Source organism: Paramisgurnus dabryanus, chromosome 1, assembly GCF_030506205.2.
Source record: "Paramisgurnus dabryanus chromosome 1, PD_genome_1.1, whole genome shotgun sequence".
NCBI classification, from domain to species: Eukaryota; Metazoa; Chordata; class Actinopteri; order Cypriniformes; family Cobitidae; genus Paramisgurnus; species Paramisgurnus dabryanus.
Genome location: NC_133337.1, coordinates 38,225,202 through 38,250,524, shown reverse-complemented (window position 1 = coordinate 38,250,524; position 25,323 = coordinate 38,225,202). Strand labels below are relative to the sequence as shown.

General features: G+C 38.9%; 1 protein-coding gene across 1 annotated transcript in view; it reads left to right on the top strand.

The window, feature by feature from the left end:
* fmn2b (formin 2b) overlaps window positions 1–25,323 on the top strand; it is a 42,128-nt gene that overhangs the window by 6,000 nt on the left and 10,805 nt on the right. Inside the window, exons 3-16 of the mRNA XM_065272311.2 lie at window positions 2,525–2,675; window positions 3,670–3,731; window positions 4,894–6,020; window positions 6,265–6,406; window positions 11,534–11,621; window positions 15,246–15,307; window positions 20,523–20,614; window positions 20,699–20,828; window positions 20,910–21,056; window positions 21,145–21,204; window positions 21,372–21,492; window positions 22,492–22,584; window positions 23,423–23,474; window positions 23,982–24,131. Of these exons, the coding sequence (XP_065128383.1) occupies window positions 2,525–2,675; window positions 3,670–3,731; window positions 4,894–6,020; window positions 6,265–6,406; window positions 11,534–11,621; window positions 15,246–15,307; window positions 20,523–20,614; window positions 20,699–20,828; window positions 20,910–21,056; window positions 21,145–21,204; window positions 21,372–21,492; window positions 22,492–22,584; window positions 23,423–23,474; window positions 23,982–24,131 (2,477 nt within the window). The remainder of the gene's footprint in view (window positions 1–2,524; window positions 2,676–3,669; window positions 3,732–4,893; window positions 6,021–6,264; window positions 6,407–11,533; window positions 11,622–15,245; window positions 15,308–20,522; window positions 20,615–20,698; window positions 20,829–20,909; window positions 21,057–21,144; window positions 21,205–21,371; window positions 21,493–22,491; window positions 22,585–23,422; window positions 23,475–23,981; window positions 24,132–25,323) is intronic.

The following is a 25,323-nucleotide window of genomic DNA, read 5'->3' as shown; positions in this document are numbered from 1 at the left end:
ACTGACAGCTTTTTTTCAGCTGAGCTCTTAGGTTGCTGTGATACTTCTGATGCGATGCAGCGGTTGGATATGTTATTTGTCCCACCCCTCCTCCGCTGTGATTGGACGGCCATGTGAGAACTGACATTAATGTGCTGAGCGTTTCAACCAAAGTTGAATATTTTCGGCGCCGCACTTCCATTGGAAACCATTGAAAACATCCTGGCCACCAGCGTAAAAGCTTTGGTATGCACGCTACCTTAGTGCTGAATCTTATCATGGCTGTGATTGGCTGACAGTTGTGAGGTACTCTGCATGATTGTATGAGTGTGATGTTTTTTTTTAATAAGGTTTTATTATTAAATTAATGTTTCACACACTATGTGGGCAGATATTTTGTTTAGTTGTATGCTGCCGGTGTTCATATATGACATGAATAAAAGAAAAACACAGGCTTTGTCTGAACTGAGCCTTTTAAGAGGTTGTGATGTCAGAAGGGGCAGGGCATTGTGTTTATTATAGAGTCTGTGTTTGCTGCAACATTTTGTGTGTGTGTGTGTGTGTGTGTGTGTGTGTGTTACCAAATTGTGTGTTCAGCTGCATTTTCATTATTTAGAGCCTCAGCACATGTGATTGGCTCTTGGGTAAATCTGAGCCTTCCCATTGGCCCATCAACCACCATTGAACATTTTAGGACGTCACCTTGCAAATATTGCTGTTATTCTGTAACACACCACCTGAAGCTGTCTTTATCCTGAGAGAGAGCGAGCGAGCGTGTGTGCCTGTGATCTCACTGCGGGATCTTAAGTATTAATGTGAAGGGTCAGGTTTCAGTCGCATCAGCTGTGATCTAAAGTTTATGGTCTGTGACTGCGACTGCGCAGCTGTGTAGGATGCAGTGTCTGCTCTGTGCTGACTCACTGATATGACGTCGTTTGATGTGGTGATGATCTTAGGGACAATACTGCGATCCGTCTGCGCGTGTGTTTGTTTACTGCACTGATGTGTGCTGCACGTGTGCTTGTTGCTATGGCGATGAGGAGAGGTGCAGGTTGAGAGGATGGATGCTGGGTCTCTAGAGATCTGGGATGTGCTGGAGTTTGTTACCGGAGAGGTAAGAGTCACTGAACAGGACTCGGCTCTCACCTTTATCACGTCAATCACGTGCTTCTGTGTTCACGATGGAAATGAAATATTGTTGGCATTTGACAGATGATTTTATTCAAAGAGATTTGTGTTTGATCAGATCTGGAAACTGAACATATGATGTAATGCAATTGAGCTACAGGAGCCCTCGTGTGAATGCCAGATGTTTGTGTGGTGATTGTTTAATCAGAATCAATATTTAAAGAGTTTATGATGTTTATATGTGAACACGGTTTAGTGAATTCAGATCAGGAATGTTTGTATGATGATTTAACAGACTCTTGATCAGATCTGACTGTTTTCTTTACTTCACATTACACGTCTGATCTGACTGTGCTGAATAAATGCATCATTACTCACAGTCAGATCATCTGTTGTTGAATGTTAACATGTTGTAAAGCATCAGGGAAACTTTGCTCTGTCCCACACATGAGTATGTGAGGAATCTGTGTTTGTGGTCTGATTTGCGTGTGAAGTTTAGTATGAGATCATTCGTGTTTGACTTCACATCAGACCTCTATAGTATTGGATTGTGTTTGCAATGTTGATTTGTTTCACAGCCCCTGGTTTATTTTTCTATATAATAATAAACTGTAAATGTTTAGCACAAGTCATCATAAAATATTAAGTTTTATTCTGAACTGTGCAGTGCATGCTGCTATAATATTATCTTATTAAAATCTTAATCCATTATTATTCTCATTACATTACTGAATGTACTGCACTGCTATTTGTGACCCTGGACCACTGGTTATAAGTGGCATGGGTATATTTGCAGCAGTAGCCAACAATACATGTACCTGTATGGGTCAAAATTATCCTAATAATAAGTAAAGGTCATGTTCTATTCAGTTATTTTGTAAATTTCCCACGGTAAATTTAAAAACTCTTTATTTATGTGTGTTAATGCAGTGCTTAGGAGGACTTTAAAGGCGATTTTCTCAATATTTTATGTTTTTGCAACCTCATATTCCATATTTTTAAGTAATTGTACCAAATATTGTCCTATCCAAACTATCCAGCTTATTTATTCAGATTTCAGGTGATGTCTAAAGCAAATGTACCCCATGCCTGGTTTTGTGGTCCACACAGAAGATTCACATGATTAACATAGAAGTGAGAAAACAATGTAAGAGAAAAAAACTTTAGAAATAACATTTAAAATCACAATAAAAGTAAAAAAGACGCATGAATAAAAAATATCATTTGTGTAGTTCAGCCTTGTCATCAAACCAAGCTGCATCAGACCAAAATAAAAGTTGTAATTATGCCTCTTCAACATAAACTTCCTAAGCTTACAGTAATAAAGAAGTTTAGACAATCATTTATTGAGCTGGGTTTACATTTCACCCATTTTGCTCAAATCTGCTCTCTTGCTTTTCTTTTGCTCTGTTTTTAGCATGATCAGTTATACACATGGGCAGCAGTGAGTCAGCCGCCTCAGTCATTGGAGCGTTTGGAGGTCCATTTACCCGATCACCTCTCGAGCCTGTGGCACCCAGCCAGACCGGAAGAGAAAGACAAACCTGAAGCCAAATACACAGAGGCTGGTATGGAAACAAACTATACTGTACTGTACTGTACTATACTGAGGATACAGAGAGACCTGCAGTCATTATAATACAAGTCCTTGATGTCTTCACATTCTATTTCTAGAAAGTGCTACAGTAAAACCTGACTGCTGCTCCTTTTGTTAGTACCCAGATTTATAGAGCGAGCGAGTTAATATATTCAGGCCCTCTGAAGTTTAGTAAAGAGTCTTTAACATTCAGCACATGTTTAGGATGTTTGCCAGGGTCAGGTTGTGTGAGGTTTTGTTTGTGTTCAGGGCTCTCGGTGTCTAAACTCGATTATTTTCTGTGCTTTCTGCATTGACAGTAGATGAAGAAGAGGGTAAGTAACTCCCATCACTGATGTCTCTGTTCTTCATCTCATTTAATCTCTCATCTTCATTCACACAGTTTTACAACACACAAACATTTAAGACTTAAATAACTTTCATTCACTGAATATTTATATATAAATAGTTATAGATAGTTGCTTAGCAAAAAGTGATGATTGACAGATTCATTGACATCAGCATGTGTCCATCATGTCATCGTCATGTCATGAGAAAATGAGACCGTTGATTGGATATTGAAGTGCAGAATGATTGGTTTTGTCAGAACAATTTACCAGTCATTCATTGTGTGTGTGTGTGTGTGTGTGTGTGTGTGTGTGTGTGTGTGCGTGTGTGTGTGTGTGTGTGTGTGCGTGTGTGTGTGCGTGTGTGTGTGCGTGTGTGTGTGCGTGTGTGTGTGCGTGTGTGTGTGCGTGTGTGTGTGCGTGTGTGTGTGCGTGTGTGTGTGCGTGTGTGTGTGCGTGTGTGTGTGCGTGTGTGCGTGTGTGTGTGTGCGTGTGTGTGTGTGCGTGTGCAAGTGTGTGTCTGTGTGTGCGCGCACACATTTCATATTTTTTAATAACTTACTCATGTAGTTTCATTCATGGATCAGATATGATTTATAACAAAAATCAAACCGATGATTTTGTGTGTGTGTGTTTCAGAGCATCAGGCTGTCGTTTCAGACTTAAAAAAACAACAAGATGAAGAAATCCGGCAAATTGAGGTACGTCTCTTCTGATCTGAGTAACATTCATAAAGTGGTGGCCAGTGACTTCTCTTCCGAGGGGTGTAAATTCAAAATACAGTATGTGTCCGATGCATCGTGAACCTATGTACATCATGCATCACTTTAAAATACATGTCTGCTCCACACGTGTTGAAAGGGTTTATGATAAAAGAGACGCACGTTCACAAAATAATCTCTATACACTAACTTAACACTAAACTCTGATTACACACATTTTGACATGACGAGCCACACACTTGATGGGCTACATACATTCATATGTCATTTTATTTCACTTTAACTTTAGAAGCTCCACGTGTCCTTACGAAGAAAATCGTAACACAGTACTTTTAAGTGTACGTGGCATCGTCATAAGAAAGATCTGTTGCAATGTGTTTGAGATTACATTCACTAAGATCTAATGTTTTTCTCTTTAAATATTTCTTTAAAGCGTTTTCGTGTCTGGTGTTATAAACAAACTGATTATTGATTTGATTTGTGAGAATATTTGATCTTGATTAATTCACTGGATGACTGCTTCAGATGTCTTCTACCAGATTCTCATTTCCATATGTGTGCCTCTGATGCAGATTATTTGGATAATTCTTGTCCTGTTGTTTTATTTTTGACATCTAGTGAATGAAAGATTAATAGTTCCCAGAGTTTGTGTGATTTCATGAGGAGTAAATAAGCACCAGTCCTGTACATCATTGTGTTCAGCCAGCAGGGGGCAGCAAAGCTGTAAGATTGACAGAAATGAACACAAGATCACAGAAAGAGGACAGTGTTGATGAAGAAGATGTTTATTGATATGAAAGAACCATCGCTGGGCTAAAACCTCACAAAGCACCAGCAAAACATGCACACTTTACTCTATCTGCATCATTTAGTTTATGTGATTAGTTTAACGTTCCTCAGAGGATCTTGTGTGTTTCAGTTGAAGTAACTTCAACCTTCTGTAAACTTGCTTGGTTAGAACTTTGAAACAGCTTAATTCTATGTGTGCATTAGAAATCTGTGCTCTCTGTTAGGTCCTGTAGGGTCTTTTGATTCATAGTGTGTCCATGCATTCTTACAGAAAGAAACGTATCTGTTCAGGTGAATGTAATGCAGAATTAACAACAAACTGATTTACCTGTCTGTCTGTCTGTCTCTTCAGGAGGAGTCTGTGCTGAAGACGGTGCGTTTGAAACATGAACATGTCTGTGTGATCGAGCAGTTGGAGCAAACCATTGAAGACTTGCGCTGTAAAATCGCTGAGCTGGAGAAACAGCAGCCCTTGCTGGAGCGAGAGATCATCACACAAGATCAGGAGTGCGGCGGTGAGGAAGATCTCGTTCCAGACGTCTGCCATGTGGACTTACAGACCGAAACCCTGGCACTCCTGGCGCTGGAGGCCAAATCAGTGCAGACGTCTCCTATGGAGGAGAGCTTCAGGTTTAAAGTGCCTTCTCTGGAGCAGAGCCCTGCGGAGCTCCTGCTGCCCAGGCGGAGCGAGCCTTTACTGGCCTCAGAAACGACATCAGACCCCGATCGGGCCGTACCTGCTTTTGTGTGTGTGTGCCAAAAGCAGCAGGGCAGTTTATTGCCTCCACCTCCACTGCCAAGCAGTTTTTTGCCTCTTCCAGGGGAGACCGTTCCTCCACCTCCTCCTCTCCCTTCAATGCTAGCGCCTCCTCCACCTCCTCCGCTCCCAGGTGGCCCATTGCCACCACCACCTCCTCTTCCTTTATTGACTGTGCCTCCTCCACCTCCTCCACTCCCAGGTAGTTCATTGCCACCACCGCCACCTCCTCTTCCTTTAATGACTGCTCCTCCTCCACCTCCTCCACTCCCAGGTGGTTCATTGCCACCACCGCCACCTCCTCTTCCTTTAATGACTGCTCCTCCTCCACCTCCTCCACTCCCAGGTGGTTCATTGCCACCACCGCCACCTCCCCTCCCTTCAATGTCTGTTCCCCCTCCACCTCCTCCGCTCCCAGGAAGTTCGTTGCCGCCACCTCCACCTCCTCTACCTGGTCTGTCTGCACCCCCCTCTCACCCTGCCGCAGTGTCAGCGCCTCCTCCACCTCCTCCTCCACCACCCCCTCCGGGTCATTCTGGTCCGTCGTCTGGGGCCTGTGGTCCTCCTCTGTCCTTTGGCTTGGGCTCTTTGCCGCCTCCTCTGCCTCTGGGGTTGTACGCACTGGGAGCAGCACACGAGAAACCGCCTCGCAAAAATGTGGTAGAACCTCCGAGACCCATGAAACCGCTCTACTGGACCCGGATACAGCTTCACACCAAAAAGTACAGCAGTCAGTTCCTCAGTTTTCATAAAATGATTTCTGTCTCCAGTGAAGGAGCTGTGTGCTTGTTTTCTTCAGTAAATTGGTTGCAAGCTGCAGCTCTTAGCTTTAAGAAGCCACAAATAAAATCGAATAATAAATCTAAATTACAGTGAAAAACTGCTGCCATTTATTTTATGAGTGATCATTCGTTTTCTGTTTTTAATTTAGTCAATGGCAGTCCTCTCGTGTCTTTTTCTTTGCAGAGATTCTGCTTCTCTTGTTTGGGAGAAGATCGATGAGCCATCTGTGGATTTTCAGGAATTTGTTGATATGTTCTCCAAAACAGCAGTGAAGGAAAAGAAGAAACCTCTTTCAGACACAATCAGCCGGTCAAAGACCAAACAGGTGAGCAGAGATACCAAACTCCTCAACATTCTGCCGTCTCACTGACTGCATGCATGAATATGAGCGTTACACAGCACGTGTGTCGTTTCATTAAACTTGTACACCAGAACTTTCTCTAAAGATTAACAAACTGTAGCTCATTGGGCTGTCATGAGTTTGAGATGCAGGGGGAGCTGATGAAGGTTCAGTACAGTTTTATACGTCGACGTGTGGTCGATTGTAGGAAAGTGTTTTCATGACTTATTTCTGACATTTGTGTACAGACCTCGGGCTCGTCCGCAGACAGCTTTGAATCAATGCCCAACTGCTTGGCACCGATGTTCACAAATGATGAATTCCAGCTTGTGCTCCCTCTGAGGAATTCTGCTAATTGAAAATATGACCAAAAGATCAATGAAACGCAGAACCTTGAGTAGTTTTAGATCATAAATACTGTCCAAAACAAGATTTGTGTACTGAAGTCATGACGGTGACTCATTTACAGCGTTTATGTTGAAACATCCTGAGCTCGAGATCTTTCTATAATAGCTCGGGAGTTTTTCAGATATAGGCACTTTAATATCTCCGCAGATTTCAGTGGCGTCACAGTTGGTGTTATGTTGAGATTGGTCTGTTTTCCAGCGTTTTTTTGCATGCGTGAGGTTTACATAAGAAGGAGGAAACAATCGTGTTTGAGGCTCATTACCATGAGCTCTTATTATTCATCTATGCCTATAAATACAGTTTTACATTCTAGTGCACCTTTGAGCATTTATTTTACTACTTTTCAGATGCCTTAAAACTGCAAAAGTATTGCTTGCATTTCCTTTGAATCATAAACTATGAAAATCTTTTGGCACTGTTAATCAATATGATTTGTGAATAATGATTTAAGATGTGAATGCATTGACAGAGGTATCAGGGTTGTTTAGTTTCATCAGTGTTTGTGAATGTAAAGCATCACCTGACAGAGCTTCAGTTTGTATGCTGATGTTTTCTCCTCAGGCTGCTGTGTTTTCTGTCAGATGTAAATGTTGGGTTTTCTTCATCTGCGGTCCTGTCGAGCCGGAGCGATCCAGAGAAGCTCTTATCTAGATTAACAGCAGCAGTGCGTGTGGCTGTTTGTTTGACTTCTTCTTCTGCTCGGTTCTGCCTCCTGATCAAAGCCTGACCGGACCGAGCCTGCAGGCCCACAAACCAAACCACATTTGTGCTGAATTACAGTCTCAACCAGAAGGAAACATCTTTGTTGTCTGTTAAAACAATGAAGTCAAGAGACACAACTTAACTATGAAATAATACAGACTCCAGTTAAACTAACAGTGCGTGTACATGCACAGATTAAGCAGATAACTATCAAAAAATGATAGACAATAGGTTTCATGCGTTTACATGCAAATCAATAAACCAGCTATGCAGAAAACCACGTTTACATGGGACTTGGAGATTTGTCATATCTCGCAGACCGTGACATCATGACCTATAGTACATAGTAGTCGTTCACAAAGCCGACGAGTAATCTGTCTTAATCTATACTGTTGTATCTCTTCTCGTGTATGCAGTGTAAATGTAACATGAACTTTATTTTTTCACAGTTTCACTGCCACATGATTGTTACTTTCAGCTTACTCCCACATGTGACGTTTATCTTTCACACGCAGAGACATGTGCACATAAACAAAACCATGAGAAAGCTGGTTAAGGTGTTTGCATACAGCGCTAAATCAGGGTAATAAACAAAAAACGACCTGTGCTGATCAGTTTTTGCTTACGCCATTTATGAGCTTTCCTGTTATTAAGCAGATTATTCTTAATAAACTAAAAGACAGATCTAGTCAAAAAAGAGGTTTTGGATTAAATCCCACAACCAACTCTTGAAGGGTTTGTTCACCCAAAAAATAAAAGTGATTTTTAAAAGTCAAAGTTTATTCGCCCTCATGTGTGGTGGTTCAGTTTTACACTTATCTAGGAACAGAACTGAGGTTAACCACATTAATGCTCATCCAGCTCAATATTTACATATTTATGACTCTATTAACATTAGATGGATGTTTTTATCAGCAGTGTTTTGTGTAGATGTGTGACCCTCAGTATTTGTGAGGTTTGTGTAGATGATGGTATATAACTTCAGAGGGGCTTTTGGGACAGAAGTGTTGTGTGGTTTTAAGGTGTTTGGCGCCTGTGGCTCTGTCTGCGAGCCGATGGAGATGTGTTTTTATGTGACCCTCGTCTTTGCCGCATCTGCTTTAACCGTCCGTGCATGGACTTTTTCCCTCTTTTAGTTTGGTGTACCAAAGATTTTTAGTTTTATTGAAAAAGGGTGAGAAGTCTGGATCTTTTGATCCTAAAGGAATAGTATTTTTCTTGTTTAAATGTGATTGAAATGGTAATTTCTGAGACCTCAGATGACTCCTCTCATCATGTATGAAGGGTCTGGAGGTAATTTGTCTCACTGAGGGGCCGTTGGGAGCATCTCCTGTTTGACACAGAATAACTTTTTTTTTCTTTTTGTTTGGTCTCATGTTTTAAACATTAACTCAGACAGAATAATGATTGAAATAATTGCACGCGTTTTTCTCCAACTGTCAGGAGTCGCTTGGCAACATCTATTCCTTTGATAAAGTCATGCGTTTTGTTTAGAATAATTGCCACAGCAGTCGCCGTGCCAGGAAATAGTTGTGTTTCACCCTGTAATGGCGTCAGTGACCTGTTCTGAGTTCCTGCGCTGAAATACTTTGAGCAAAGATTGCGCATTGCTTGCATGTTTGGCTAAATAAAAGGTTTAAAGGTTGATTAGAGAGAGAGATGCTGCACGCCTCCGCTCCTGTCCAGTTTATGGCTATAATGTTTGCGGTTGTGTTTTTGGCAGCAAGACGACAGAACGCAGAAATCAACAACAGAAGAAAGATCAACCGGCTTTAAAGCTCATTTGTTTGCCAGAGTTTCCTGTTTAATTAAATAAAGTATTTCTCATTTAGTCACAGCTTGAGGAACGTCTGTGTTTTTGCCCTCTTTCTCTTTTCAGGAGTCTTTCTGATCTGGAATTGCTTCCTGTTGTTTGCTTCACTTTTTTCTTTTACATTTCAGTTTTAGTTTGAGCATCAGATCTGCGGTATATCCGTTTTGGGCTATGGCCACTGTCATTTGTTTTGTGTTTTGATTCTTCTGACGTTAGACAATGTCTGTCAATCACCTACAGTGAGGAAAATAAGTATTTGAACACCCTGCTATTTTGCAAGTTCTCCCACTTAGAAATCATGGAGGGGTCTGAAATTGTCATTGTAGGTGCATGTCCACTGTGAGAGAATCTAAAAAATTCAGAATAAAATTCAGAAATCACAATATGATTTTTATATGAATATATGAATATAGACACCTGTCTATCAGCTAGAATTCTGACCCTCAAAGACCTGTTAGTCTGCCTTTAAAATGTCCACCTCCACTCCATTTATTATCCTAAATGAGATGCACCAGTTTGAGGTCATTAGCTGTATAAAGACACCTGTCAACCCCATACAATCAGTAAGAATCAAACTACTAACATTGCCAAGACCAAAGAGCTGTCCAAAGACACTAGAGACAAAATTGTACACCCCCACAAGGCTGGAAAGGGCTACGGGGAAATTGCCAAACAGTTAAGTTGAAAAAAGGTCCACTGTTGGAACAATCTTTAGAAAATGGAAGAAGCTAAACATGACTGTCAATCTCCATCAGATTCAGTGATCCTAAGAAAGGTGAGAAATAAGCCCAGAACTACACAGGAGGAGCTGGTCAATTACCTGAAGAGCTGGGACCACAGTTTCCAAGGTTACTGTTGGTAATACACTAAGACGTCATGGTTTGAAATCATACATGGCACGGAAGGTTCCCCTGCTTAAATCAGCACATGTCCAGGCCCGTCTGAAGTTTGCCAATGACCATTTGGATGATCCAGAGGAGTCATGGGAGAAAGTCATGTGGCCAAACCTCTCAGCACGTTGTGATCTACGCCCGTCGTCTCCCATCGTCTTTATCAAACCAAAATATTTTATTTTCCACAAGGTATTTGTTTCAGAGGTCAGTTTAGCCACTAGCCAGACCCATAAATAAGTACAGACCGGATGTTCACTTCGGTTCAGGGGCACAACGGGGACAATGCCGGTGCATCAAGTGAAACGTCTGTATATGATCGATTTAAGAGAAGTTTACTTTGTTCGAGTCATTCACACTGACCTGTATTTAAACCTCTGCTTTATTTCTCGCTCATTAAAGGTAGTGTAACACATTTTGAAAAATGCTAACGGTAGCCGCCTAGCAATGAAATCCCGATCCCACCCTCAAGTCAAATCGCCATCCAAAGTCACGCCTCTTTCCAAACACATGAACACGCACAGATCAGACGGTCACGTCTCATGTCTCATTCACCAGTGAGAAAACTTTGCAGTACAAAGTGAATAACACTTCCAAAATAACCAACATAAACAACTGGTTTACATCAGAATTAGTTTAAGCACACGTTCGATTGTGTAGACGTAGTAACTATATCGTTATGCTAATCCGGAAAACGAACACAAATTTCATAAGCAACACAACGTTTCATCAAAGTAGAATATCTGAATCCATCTCAATACAAACATATCGCGTACCTACCTTAGCAAAATAAACAGTGCAACGACCCTTTCAGACCCTTTGCCTCCTGCACCTTTGCATCTCGCGGTAAAGCAGTAAAGTTACAGATGTTAATTTGGGTTTTTGCTCTTGCTGATCCAGGCAGTTTTTGCTGTTGTTGTTATAAAAGATGCATTTAGTTTTGTTGCTCCTGTGTAGGTTGTCAATTCAGCAGAAAAGTTTGCTGTTCTCGCTGTTTACAGACAGAGCGCACGTGAACGCGCCGATGACGTATGGTATCTGTGTGGACTTGCTGCGCGGTGGGAATTCAAATTACGCTTACGTATGAGGGACATAAAAGGAAACGTCCGTTCGGACCGAAATCTATGATTTGTTGAACATTTTTTGGTCCTACGCCTTTCACAGATGACATAAATTTTTACAAATACATTTAAACAACTTAACAGAATGTGAGGAGACTTTTAACCAGCATAACTAAAAATGTTTCAGGATCAAATCTGTTACCCTACCTTTAAATGCTCATCTGTGTTTGTGTTTCAGGTGGTAAAGCTGCTCAATACAAAGCGTTCTCAGGCTGTCGGGATTCTGATGTCCAGTTTACATCTCGACATGAAAGACATTCAGCACGGTGAGCTTTCCTTTATTATTGTGTTTCATTTCCTCACATTAACTTTGTTAATAAAGCTTTAGAAAGGTGGAGACGGCCACGTCTGGAAATGAAACTCATGAGGTTGTGTATCTCTCAGATGAGATGTTTCCAGCAGATGGGAAGTGTTTATTATTATAAGATCTCTGCTCAGGTGTTTGTTTGTTTGTCTTCAGAGGATGTTAAGATGGCCGTCGTGAAAACTAAAGGTTTTGTTCTCGCTCTCATGTTTTTTTCTGTTTTGTTTTCCTGATTGGCAAAATTTTTCTCTCTGGTTTAAATGCTGGTCTGGGCATTGACGTCGTCTGGAGTCATGAACTCGTCTGGTTTTCTCTGGGTGGCAGTGATTCTGTTTTCTGATCTTCTGATAGCCTGAAGGTCACAGGCAGCTCTGGAGAAAACCATCAGATCCATATCAGATGATTTCAACATGAGCAGACTCTCTAAACAAACAAATGGGAAAATTTTCGGATGTGTGCGTGTATTGCATTCAGACCGAATCAGAGTCTGTAAGATGACAGAAGGATGTGATTTATTATAAGCAGTATAATTTTACACTAAGAGTCTTTACCTATAAAACATCTGAATCCCAAAGTAACTTCTGTCCGTTTCAGGTGCTCTTAACATGTATTGAATGAAAGTGTAGGGTGTGATTATCCCCTCTCTGGTCTTTAAATCCCTGTCTTTAAAATTTTAAACATAGTTCCTATAGAATTATTTACATCATTATCAAAAATGATCATTACCGCAACATGATATTAAATGAAATATATGCATTAACAAACTCATGTTTCGGTAATGAGAACTAAAAAGTTGTCTAGGTACTATGACAAACAAAATTTCAACTTTTATCTGGAGAGAAAATAAGAACTGCTTACATGGTAGCCATCTTGAGTGTCAGTCAATTATGTCCCTTACAACAAGTTTTTTTTTTTTTTGAAAATGTTAGTTCCTTGAGGTTCCAATGTTTGAAAATTGTTGTGGAGGATGAGAACATTTTTCTTGGACGCATTTATATTTCTTATTATTGTCTCTATATTTACCAATGATAACCAAATACCACATGTTTCTTCCTGTAAATATTTATAGCATGCACTGAAGCTTTTTATTTTTTGGATTTTTTAAATTATAAATATTTTCATGTCAAAGAACCCAAGTCATGGGTACATTGCAGTAATGAAAATTTTCCCCTTAAATGTGGAAAAAACAACAAAATTGGTTTGTATGATGTCATTTGAAATCATGTGCAAAATAGTACATGAAGAGATGTTTGACATTCAGTTTTAGCTTCCTTACCTTACATTTTCTATTCAAAATGGCTTTTATGCCGAAATGATTTAATTTTTAGTTAAATATCTGGACTTTACTGATTCATCAGTCTTTTCTCCTTTGGTAAATCCTTTAAAGTAGGCTATTTATACCCGCGTGCGGCTCATTGTGACAATTAATGCTAAACATACCACTCATCTGCTGACTTGACAGAAGAAAACTTCCTTTCTATTTGTATCTCTCGAAATGTCCGCCTGTTAAAATGTTTATTTTTTCAACACGTTCAAGATCGAAAAAGCTATAATGAAAAAATATAACATTAAATCTTTTCTTTTTCTTTAGGGTCAGATTTAAGTAACTAATAACAAACTGGCACCGGATAAGAACGACCTGCCTTTTAGCCTTTTAGCTTTTTTTGGCCATGTTTTTTGTAAGATCAGTGATGTCCGTCATTTATGCTGGAGTGCTATAGAGCGGTCTCGTCTAGTATGAGACACAGAGATCACATCATTGCGCAGGCCGTGTGCAAATGTGCAGCGGGCCTTGTTTTTGACACATGTGCCCTGAATAATCAATATAAGCCTGTGTTTCGTCATTTATTTTCATGATTAAAAATATTTGAAAAACATCCCCCTCCTGATTTTTTTTTCACATCGCGTCCTTGTATTTTGTAATGTGAGCTGAGCTGAAACAGAACGAGCTGTTATTTAGGATGTTTATAATGTGATATTGAGCGGCACAAACTGTTGCAGGAGTTTTAGTTGAATGTCAGTATATGAAAGGATGAATGTGTTTGTGTTTGAAAGTCTGGTGCACATGTCAGGAGGAGATTCAGTACAGTATGAGTCTCTCCTGTCATCTCGTGAGGTTATAAAGCATCGAGTGTCTTCTGTAATCTAACACAGACCTGTAATATCATTATATAAAACTCATCGTACAGTATACATAAAAATCACATTTCTCTTCAGCTTGTGTAGACATCTCAAACTATAAACTTTAAATTGTGTGCTGTGTTTATTTTAAACTGTGCATGAGCAAACTTCTTATTTTGGCTTTAGTGAAACCACAACAAATGCAGATCAGCCCACTGAATTCATACTGTATATCAGGGCTATTGAAATCTTACCCTGGAGGGCACTGCAGAGTAACCCTGATCAAACACACCTGAGCAAGCTCTTCATGATCACTAGAAAGTCACAGGTGGGTAAGTTTGATCAGGGTGGGAGCTAAACTCTCCCGGCCCTCCAGGGGAAGATTTGAATGGCCCTGCTGTATATGATGGCAAATCACTGTATATCTAATTGGTTCTCAAGTGTTTTCTACACAAGAACAAAAGTTATCAAAGTTTATTCCTCATATTTGCTGAGTTTTTGGTTTTAGTTTTGCTAAATAGGTTTAAAATATCAATGGTTTTCTCTTTTAAACATATAGTTTCACTTCAGAAAACAAAATATTCTATTTGCTCATTTTTAATGAATGCAGGCCTTTCATGAGGAAAACATGTTTACTTAGAGTTTTAAGATGTTCAAATGTCACAAACAAAAATGTATTTAAAGACTCATTTATATTTAAAGGGCCACTTCACCCATTTGCATTAATCTTTGTATAGTTAAAACCCCAGTCATGTTTTTTAATGGTCGTGCATCATTCCCTCAGTTTCCACTGAGACGGGAGAAATACAGATTTCAGTGTTGCACTTCCTTCTTTCAATGATGTAAAAATCATCATTTTGCATCATTGAAAGAAGGAAGTCCAATATCTTTGTAGAGGGGGTGAGACTAGAAACACCCCTTTTCTCGGTCAAATAGGCACCAAATTCTAAATGTATGTTAGATTTCCACTACACATATGACATACTTTCAATAAAGATTAATGTTTCTACTGGTGAAATGCTCCTTTAATTTTGTGTAATATTAAACTGTACCTGTCAAAATGATTTGCAGCATCCGAGTTACCGTGTGTTATTAGTTTTGAGCGGTAGTTATCTGAAAAGAAGAGCTTTGTAATGTTGCGATTGGCCAATCAGAATCAAGCATTTTAGAGTGCTGTGTAATGATGGATAGATAGATGGATGGATGGATGGATGGATGGATGGATGGATGGATGGATGGATGGATGGATGGATGTGCTTAATGGAGTTTGATCAATTTGAGTGTCATATTTGAAGATAACATAACTTCATACAACTAAAAAAAATAGACAATACAACACTTTCATGAACTGATTTTTTTTAATGATGATGCTGTGGTCTGATGTGATGATGATGATGATGATGATGATGATGATGATGATGATGATGATCTGTCTGATGTTTCTGATCTCTCTCGGTTTTTCAAGCGATCCTGAATCTGGACAACACGGTGGTGGATCTGGAGACATTACAGGCGCTCTATGAGAACGTGAGCAGACACTCATAACATCACAAATTTCTTTATTGTAAATATCTGCTGGAATCAACATCAGTTATGCATTTGATTTATAATGACTCTAAAAGTTTAGTGTTTGTGCTACAGACATGAATGAGATGTTGAGATGATGTTATTGATTTAAGACATCCGACACAAACGGTTTTTTTCCTTGGTAGAAAATAAAAAACCAGCAGTTCTATAGATTTACATTGATGGACATCAGGATCTTCTTAAACTTTGTTTTTAAACTTTGATGTCAGTTTTTTTGACTGAAGGGTCAGTGTTTTTTATTTCTTTCTGCCTGAGACAGTCCTCAAAAACTTCATCTGAAACTTTAATTATTGAATTCAGAGGCTGATGATAAATCAAGCGTACAGAGATTAGCGAGTTCCTCCTTCTGTAATGTAGTAAATGTTTTACGAGTAAAAGTTTTTTTTGTCTCCGTGCCGCAGGCCGCTCGCTCTCCCTCCCGTCTGTATATTGTCTTTTGATATCTGCCTTCCAGTTTGTGTTTAAAGGAGCTCACAGCCGAACGTTCCAGCGCGCCGAAAGCTGCTTCATATTAAAAGTATTTACACTTAAAAAACGCAGTAAATGGGATGCAGAGCGCAGCGGTCGGTTAATCACCGCGTTTGAAGTCGGCCGCGCGTACGTGAAGAGAACGGACGGCTGTGATTGATCTCGTGATGATGCTTAATGGAGCCGAGAAGTTTTCCAGAGTTTATATTCACGCCTGAACTGTACACGTCTGTCGCCGCTCACGCCGTTCCTCTAAACCAAACTGTTTGTTTCTCTCTTTTGTCAAAGAGAAAGCTGTTTTGTCCCTTTGATCACTTTCCTCTCCTGATGGTCTTAAAGCGCTCAGATGTGCGTTTCTGTGCTGTTTGATGTCGGCTGAATGTTTATGAAGATATTTATTTTGCTCCGAGGGAAACTCGGCCGTCTGTTTGATTCTTTTGCACACCTACTGGATCAGGATCAGACGTGAATGTGTATCTTTGTTAAAGATTTACTCTATTCAGATAATTTATTTACCCCCATGTCATCTAAATCAGTAGTTCCCAACATTTTTAGCCCTTAGTACCCCCACAGCCGTATCAGGAAGGCTCAAGTACCCCTTCATCGAAACTAAACCCAAGTTGTGTTTTAAAGACAAATGTTTTTTGTCTCATTTGAAAATGCAATGGCAGCGGGCATGCTGGGGCGCCGTAAGGGGGGGGAAAGTTAGGACGATTCTAAGGGCCCATGAACTTTTGAGGGCCCCAGCCAAGGACTGTGCCGCATACGCAACCCCCTTAAGCTGAGCCCTCGTAGCTCCGCCCCGTCTTTACTCTGCGTTTTAGCGCCGTCTTCAATCCACGGTCTCACAGTGCGCGTGAACTTCAGAAGAGAACAAGGTGTGTGTATTTACTGTTATTTCCTATGATATCTGCATATGTGCACTTCCTTACTATAAATGCAGTTTACACAATGTGACGCTGGATCAATACAATGCAGTTTTCTTTCCACTGTAAAGTCTTCGCTTTGTTCACACCAGTTTAAAAAAACACAAGGTGATTTACGTTCCCTGTTTTGTGTTATGATTCTAACGCGAAGTCAGCCCTTATAAGCTGTTTAAAGGAGTAGTCCACTTTAGAAATGGGGTCCGTTGACTTTTTATAGTAGGAAAAAAAAATACTATGGAAAGTCAATGGGCCCCATCTATAAAGTGGACTACTCCTTTAAATTAACGTAGCCCGTATAAGCTAATTAACATAAACTAGAAATGTGATCGGTTACACACTGTTTTGTTTTGTAACGCAATATGCCAAGGAAGGATTTTTATGCAGTCGTAAATCGAGTTGGTTGTGATAAAACTGAAATGCAACTAATGCTAAACTAGTCAAATTATGTATATTAAAGCTTCTCAACTTGCAACAGGGTTAAGAAATCAATGGAAATCTATGTCGTAATCTGTTATAGTTGTCATTCATTTCATTTTAGAGCCCCGTTGATTAAAAAACAGTCTGAAGAATCATTTAATAACACTATAGCTGTTTTCTTAAAGAGTAACTAAACCCTAAACCAACTTTTTTTAGTTAATGATCTGTAAGAAGGGGGTTTTATTAGTGCTGTTCATTGATTTTAGTAAGTTTTTTGACATTTGGATATAAAGCTTTTCAATACTGGTGTAAAAACGTCTGAGTGCTGCCATCTTCAGGTTGAACGGTGGCTACTGCAGTTGAATTTTCTTATTGAATGTTGGGTCCAAAAAATGCCTCGTAATGTAAGCAGGTTCAAGCTCACCACGCCGCTTTGGTCAAGCATTGTTGACCCAGTCTTATTTCAGGCAGAATGTACATAGAAAAGATGCATTGTTGTTGTTCGCCATTTTTAAATGTTACAATGTCGTGTGTGTAACAGCTCAAGTATACAGTATGTCACTAAGACTGTCTCTGAAAATCAGACTAAAGCCTCAAATCTTATTGTGAGATAAAAAGCATCACAGTTTAATTTCAAGCATTCATTTCACTATGATTTCAATCGCTGACATGACATTACTCAGTCAACATTAAAGATATCAAGTTTATATTTTCACAAATGTTCTTTACATTATATAGGATGATTTTATGTGGAAAACAGTAAATCACAAAGAAATACTTCAGCTGGGTTTTCACAGGCATGGTCACATTCATCTTTAATCTTTAAGAATGTTGCATTTTCTCTGAATATTTGATTTAATGTACTGTATTTTTCAATTAAATTTGCATTGCACAATACATTATCTTAGCTGCAGACATTTTAGGTATCTATAAATACTGATAACTGTGGTCAAAACGATAGCAAAATAAATAGTTCTGTATTATTAAATTACAGACTAAGATTTTGAATAGCTACAGTAGGTTGGATTGTATGTTTGGTACGAAATGGGTATGGGGGCCTGACCCCCTATTTTTTCATAGGGCCCAAAATTGCTAGCGGCGCCCCTGCGGGCATGAATATCATTATTTGAACATTATTTATAGTTAATAAACTTTGTGTCTTTAGAAACTATTTAGGTTCATTGAAAATAGTCAGATTATTCTTGAGTTGGAAATCGCTATTGCATTTTGGAGCATGCAGTGCATTTACTCACGACAGCTGAATAATATCAATGATGAGATTAAAATGACATTTAAAGTAGTCTGCTTTCCTCACAAAATTCAATCTTAGGTCAGTGACTGGACAAACAAAAGACATTTTTATTAAAAGTAAATGAGATCAAAGCAAAATCTAAATCTTTTCGCGTACCCCTGGTTGGGAATCACTGATCTAAGATGTGTAAGTCTTATTTTTTGTTAAGTGGAAAAGAAATTAAGTTTTTGAGGAAATCATTTCAGGAATTTTCTCCATATAGTGGACTTTATAGGACCTCAAAAGTTTACAGTTTCAATGCAGCTTCATAGGGTAGACGCAATAAGCCACAGCTTCAGCCTACACCTGTTCGCTTACCATTTTTGTCTGTAATGAATTTTCTGTACATATATTTTGTCCTATGTTTAGTAACCAAATAAACAAACATTCAACCAAAGGGCTGTAAATGGTATTGATACCTGCAAAAAAAATACGGTTCTCTGTACCAATTTCGGTTTCAAAGCAATACACAAAAAACATGTTAATTTAACACTATTTTATAAATAAAGTATTAGATTTCAGGGATTTCAGGAACTTTTGCCTTAAACCATTAATTCAAGAAAAAATGTCTTATCTCATTGGTAGATTTTTTTTTTTTTGCTTTAAGCAGAAATTCAATTAAGTATTATATATTTTTGGCAAAAAATGTTCTTATGTCATTTTGCTAATCAAGAAAATATATCTTGATTTAAGATTTTTTTATTTGGTATTTCTGCTAAAAAAACAAAAATACTAATAAAATCACTTTTTGCAATTTAGAAATATAAAGATGAACAGTTTTGCAGCTTTGAGCATGACGAATCTTTAAAGAATTACTTCACTTTCTTTATGAAAATCCTGATAAATTACTGAAAACAAGACAAAATACTAAGTCATTTTTTCCAGTGTTGAATTAAAAAAATAAAAACTCAGTGTTAGACTTTTGTTTGGACAGTTGTTATTGTATTTTTGGGCCCCCTATTTTTTTTGTTTTTCTCTCCTGTTTAACTCTTTCCTGCCAGCATTTAAAAAAAGTTACCAGCCAGCGCCAGCATTTTTCATGATTTTTCCAAAGTTTAATGTCTTCCAGAAAATGAAAGAAAAAAAGTTTAATCCTATCTTCATTAGTTCTTCTTATCACCTCTCAAATATGGGTAGGTTTCTTCAAAATTACAAAATTTTGAGAAAACATTTTTGTAAAGGAATTCTAATAGAGATCAGAATAGTGATCAAAACATTCACACAGTTTTCCCTGTTTGCCCCTAGGGAATACTTTCAAGTTTTATAATTTTTGTAAGAGCACCACCTGGTGGATAATAGCAGAAATAATGATTGCCGAAAAAACTCATCATTGGCAGGGAAGTGTTTTCTCTTCATTGACGAGGTAACTTGTCAATGGCGGGGAAAGAGTTAATTCACTCTCACCTGAAATCACATCTCTCATGATTTAAGGTTCATTCATGTCTGTAGCACAAAACCTGAAGGATTTTCTAATGTTTGTGTTTTTCTAAACCTCTTTTACTGAGTGACATAAGTGAGATTGAACTTAAACATCACTTAAAAGTATATGGAGTTGTGTCTTTCTGGTGTTACTGGAGTCTTTACAGTTTGACAAGACCACATTTTGGCCTCAAACACAGTTTGTGTTATTCTTAAAGAGTGCAGAAAAGGAAACACTGTAGACTGTGAGGTTATACGTCGCTTTTATTGGACTCTGGCTTTCTTAATGACTTTGGCTTATGAGCGGCTTCAATTGGCTGTAAACTCGCAATAATCAGAGTCTTTATGAGTCAAATATGCAGGCTGTTATTGTTTGTGTTTAGCCGCATTATTATTAGCGGTGTTTGGAGGAAGTACGGCACCGAATCAAAGTAATGCTGTAGCGCCGTGAGGACGCCGTTAAAGAGCGAATAAATGTGAAATGGCACAATAATAAACAGTCTGTGACACAAATACTGAAGCTTTATCCTGTCCGAGATAACATTTACTGTCCTTTAAACAACTAATAATCTATCACTCAATTAACCGCTGTTTTATAAAAACACTTGGGAAACTGTTGTCTTGTGTTTTATAGAGAGCTCAGCAGGATGAACTGGACAAAATAGACAAACACATTAAATCCTCAAAAGATAAAGATGGCAGCAAACCTCTGGACAAACCTGAACAGTAAGAAACCCATATAACATCAGAGATAACATTAGATATCTCTCAATATATGAGCTGTAATATATACTCCATGATGTTTCACAGATTCCTCCATCAGCTCCATCAGATTCCTGATTTCTCGGGTCGAGTCTTCTGTATTCTCTTTCAGTCCACCTTCACTGAATGCATCTCATCGGTTCAGCGCAAACTCCAGATTCTTCAGAGGATTTGCAAGGTACCCGCTCACAAAAAACACCTGCGTAACCGTACAGAAACACACAAACTTCATCTGAATTTCTGGATTCTCTCTCTCAAGACTCTTCAGGGTTCCTCGGGTGTTCAGCAGCTGCTTGGTTTAGTTTTGGCTTTTGGGAATTACATGAATGGAGGAAACCGGACCAGAGGTCAAGCAGACGGATTCACGCTGGACATTCTGCCCAAACTGAAGGACGTTAAGAGCAGCGTAAGACACATACACACCAAAAATAACATGTATAAACATACATCTCCAATAAGTGTGATGTCTTAAACATTTCTCTTGCTGTTTTCAGGACAACAGTAAAAGTTTGCTGATTTATATTGTGTCTTATTACCTGAGACACTTTGATGAGGTGAGATGCATTCAGAAACAAAATCAATGTTATTATTTTACCCATACGACTAACTGACTTCTGTGTGACACAGATGAACTTTAATATGTCTGAAATAATTTTGGTACTAATGTATAATCGCACCTAAAGTTATAAAAAAATAACGTGTGTGTGTGTGTGTATTTCAGGACGCTGGCAGGGAGTCGTGTGTGTTTCCTCTTCCAGAACCTCATGACCTGTTTCTGGCGTCTCAGATCAAGTTTGAGGACCTCAATAAAGATTTACTGAAGCTCAAGAAAGATCTGCGAGGTAAACTTTACACTCCAGGACATTTTAACTCAATGCTATTTTGTATATATTGATGAGAATTTGAGAGGAAAAACTTAAGCAACCAATGATATGGTTTTCATGTCTAAGGTATTCAAGATATTAAATGGCACACTGTTATTTTCTGTGATCGGCTGTCAATGTGTTAATGTCAGATCAGATTTTTAGACCGTGTGTTGTAAATGTGTTTATTATTGATGTGTTTTTACTCTATTAAACTAAGCTTTCATTGAAACATCAGCACATAGACATCAGAATATCAGAAACCACGAAGAACATCACGGAAATCATCTCAAACAATAAACTACATACTATAAACCTTACACTAAAGACACAAGCAAACATCACACTGCAAAAATAAAAGAAATCTTTACAATAAGGTCATTAGTTAACTACATTAGTTAACATGAATTGCTATAGGAAGTTTAATTGTATGGAGTGGTGAAAGAGGTCCTGAATGATATTTTCAAGTGTGCTGAATGAAGTTTGTGTGAAAAAGAGTTTGAAAAACTTTTGTAAGTCATCAGAAAGCTGATAAATGAATGCCTGTGTTAAATCTGCATTCATTCAATTGAGAACCGAGTTTAGAAATAACATGAACCTGAAATCACGGGAATCCCAGACTTATTGTAATGAAAGTGTTTGAGGAAACTAAAGCTCTTGACTTCTACACAGACTGATTTCCATGTAATTGCAGTAATTGCTGAATGTTTGAGTTGTGAATGAAAGGTTTGTGTTGTCTAAAGGAAGTGTGTGTGCCTCTTTAATCTCTGAGGTTAACAACATCACATTTCTCATCCTCCTAATCCTGCTCGCTTCACCTTTAATGCATTCATGCACTTTAAATATCTCCAATGCTATCTGTGACCTTTCATTGTTACATCAAATGTATTACAACTTTATGTTCATGTAAAGGTTTTTATAGAAAGAAATACAAAAACTTGAAAGGGTTTGTCATTGTGTTTTTCTTTTTGTACTCAGTTTGTACTTCAGAAGTACAGAAGGTTTGTTTGAGTACCACAGATGAACACCTGCAACCCTTCAAAGATAAAATGGAGAGTTTTGTAAGTGAAGGTGAGTCAATCAAACACATCTCATACATCTGCATTTATCATCAGGCTGGAAGGTTTCAAGTCAATCATGTCGGGAATAAAAATCCTTAAGTTTTTCCCATCACTAATTTCTCCTTAATTTGAGCTTTTTTCCTTTGTAAGCTTGTGTGTGTGTGTGTGTGTGTGTGTATCAGGGTTATATTGGGATCATTAAGGGTTGACTGGTGTCAATTAAACTGGGAATTCCTCAAATTCTTCACATCTGTGGTGGAAACGAATTCCTCGCTGTCTCCTGAGAATCACTGAAGTCAGGGCTGTTTGGAAATTACAGGCCTGACTGCCATTAGTATGGGCAAGATGTGTGTTGAGGGGGGCAGGTTTTGTTAATGCATCCTCATGTAAAGCATGAGATTAACTAACTCGGAGTCACACACATTGATCTTCTGACCTATCAGAGGACTGTGAACACATCCACAGGATTTATACTTTTAATTTGTGGGAAATCTGTATCATTTTATCAAACTCTGCACAGATATGCAGTGGATTTTATTTCATTCACAGATTTTCACACACACACACCACAGTTATTTTGACAGACAGGTCGGCTGGGGTGATGTGATTCAGGCCCTTCATGGTGTTGAACCCTTAACCACTACCGGCCTCAATTTGTCAAAGATCACCTTGAGCAATGACCCCTGATGACCTTTACACTTTTGAGGAAGTGTCTCTCTCGCTCTCTTGCTTGTGCGCGTGTGTGTGTGTGTGTGTGTGTGTGTGTGTGTGTGTTTAATGAATGTTAAATTGTAATGCACATGTTCTCAGAAGTTGCAGAACAGCTTAATTTTTTTTATTCTTTACAGCAAAAACCGAGCTGGAAACTGAAGAGATGAAACTCGGTGACACTCACAAAGTGTAAGCGCTCAAAGCCTTTATATTTTGATATTTGTGAGGAAAATGTGTTCAAAACATAGAAACATAAATTAGACCCAATGGTAAACCAGCAGCCATGTATACTGTATACAGCCAAGGAGAAAATGAAAACACCACTTCAGTTTTGACTTTAATCATCATCATTTCTGTAAAAGTAAATGTTAAAGACTGAGACCATGACCCGACCCATGAAAGATGTGACCACAAAATCAGTTTACATTTAAAAACTTTTTTATTTTGTTATTGAGAAATCAATTTAAACTTTAGAAGATCAGAAAACACTTGACCATGTTTTACCCATTTCAATTTTCAGTAAATAAATGCAAATAAAAACATCATTTTTATTAAAAGTTTGGCAGAAATATTGTTGTTAGTTGAAAAATGATCATTTAACTTAACCCCATACGTATAAATAGTAAATGTAGAAAGACTGAATTGAAATTATTGATTTCTGCGTCTGTAGATTTCAGCTGTGTTTTTTTTCTGTAGGTTTCTGGAGTTGTGTTCGTTCTTCTCTGTGAAGGCCAAGGGCGGTGAGAAAGAAGTTTCACCAAACACCTTCTTCTCTATCTGGCACGAGTTCTCCACCGATTTCAAAGACGCTTGGAAAAAGGAGAACAAGGTTATTTTACAGGAGAGGTATGTGTGGGTTTTCTCCGAGTAGTTAAATATATTTGGATCAAACAAAAGAGCTGTGTCAACAAACACATTTTACCTTCTTTCTCTATAAAACGCGTGGTTGTTTAGTCCAGGATCACGGCCGGCTCGACGCTGTAATCTCTCAGGAATGCAGGACGTCCACCCAAAAAAACTCTCACGACCGATTCTGAAAACCCCGAATCTTTGCCCGAGGCCTTTTTCATTCTGTTTGTAGGCACTGATTTATTAAGTACTTCAATTAAAAGCTTCCTGTCAGAAGTTGCTCTTTAAATGTTTTGGAAACAGCGCTTGACTGTTTTCTTAACAGGAGAAGACTCGCCGACAGGACGGGAGGTGAGGGGTGAGGTGAAGCGGGTTTTAGAAACGCCTGCCGTCCGTGCGAGTTTTTGGCAGCTCGGTGATTTAAGGTGAGCCGTGCACAGGTGCATGATGGGAAAGTTACGTTCTCCTCTGCCAGGCTGAAATATGCTTCTGTGCGTGCCAAACTATCTGTCGGAGAGTCGGAGAGGGAAAATACTGGGGTCAGATTTGTTACAGCTCGCGTCTGAGTGATGAGCCGAGCTTTGTTCTGACGCTGGAAAGTGGAGCGAAGCGCATTCCTCGAATTAGCCGTTCCTCCACGCGAATGAATCTTTCGGCTAAACGTGTCGTCCGGCTGTCTGAGCGCCGCCGTGTGTTTGTTCTACACTAAATGCGTCTCTTTGATAATTGTAATCTGCTGTGTGAAGATCAAAGCTGTGGATTTTAGCCGCTTGTGTCACGACCCCGCCGAACAGATCCCCTGTAAAGTGTCCTGATCTGTGTTTTGTATTTGTTTCATATCTCACGGTTTTGATGTGATGTGTCAGACTGTTTCACATTAAGCCTTTGAAATGACATTTTAAAGCAGAAAATGCGGCCCTCCAATCATCTTTATCCGGCCTGCCGGTCATCTTTGTCTGATTTAAAATCAGCGTGGTTACTTTTACCTTTCCACTGTACATGACAAATGACAGAAAGAGGGTCAATTTAAGCTTTGGATGCATTTAAGAAATAAACTTGTGCGATTACACCGCATGTGACACACCACCAGAAGTGATGTTTTTCAGTGTGTTCCAATAAAAACACTGCGTACAAGGTGGAAAATTATAAATAATTTTTTGTTTAACTTTATTAGTAACATTTGAATCCT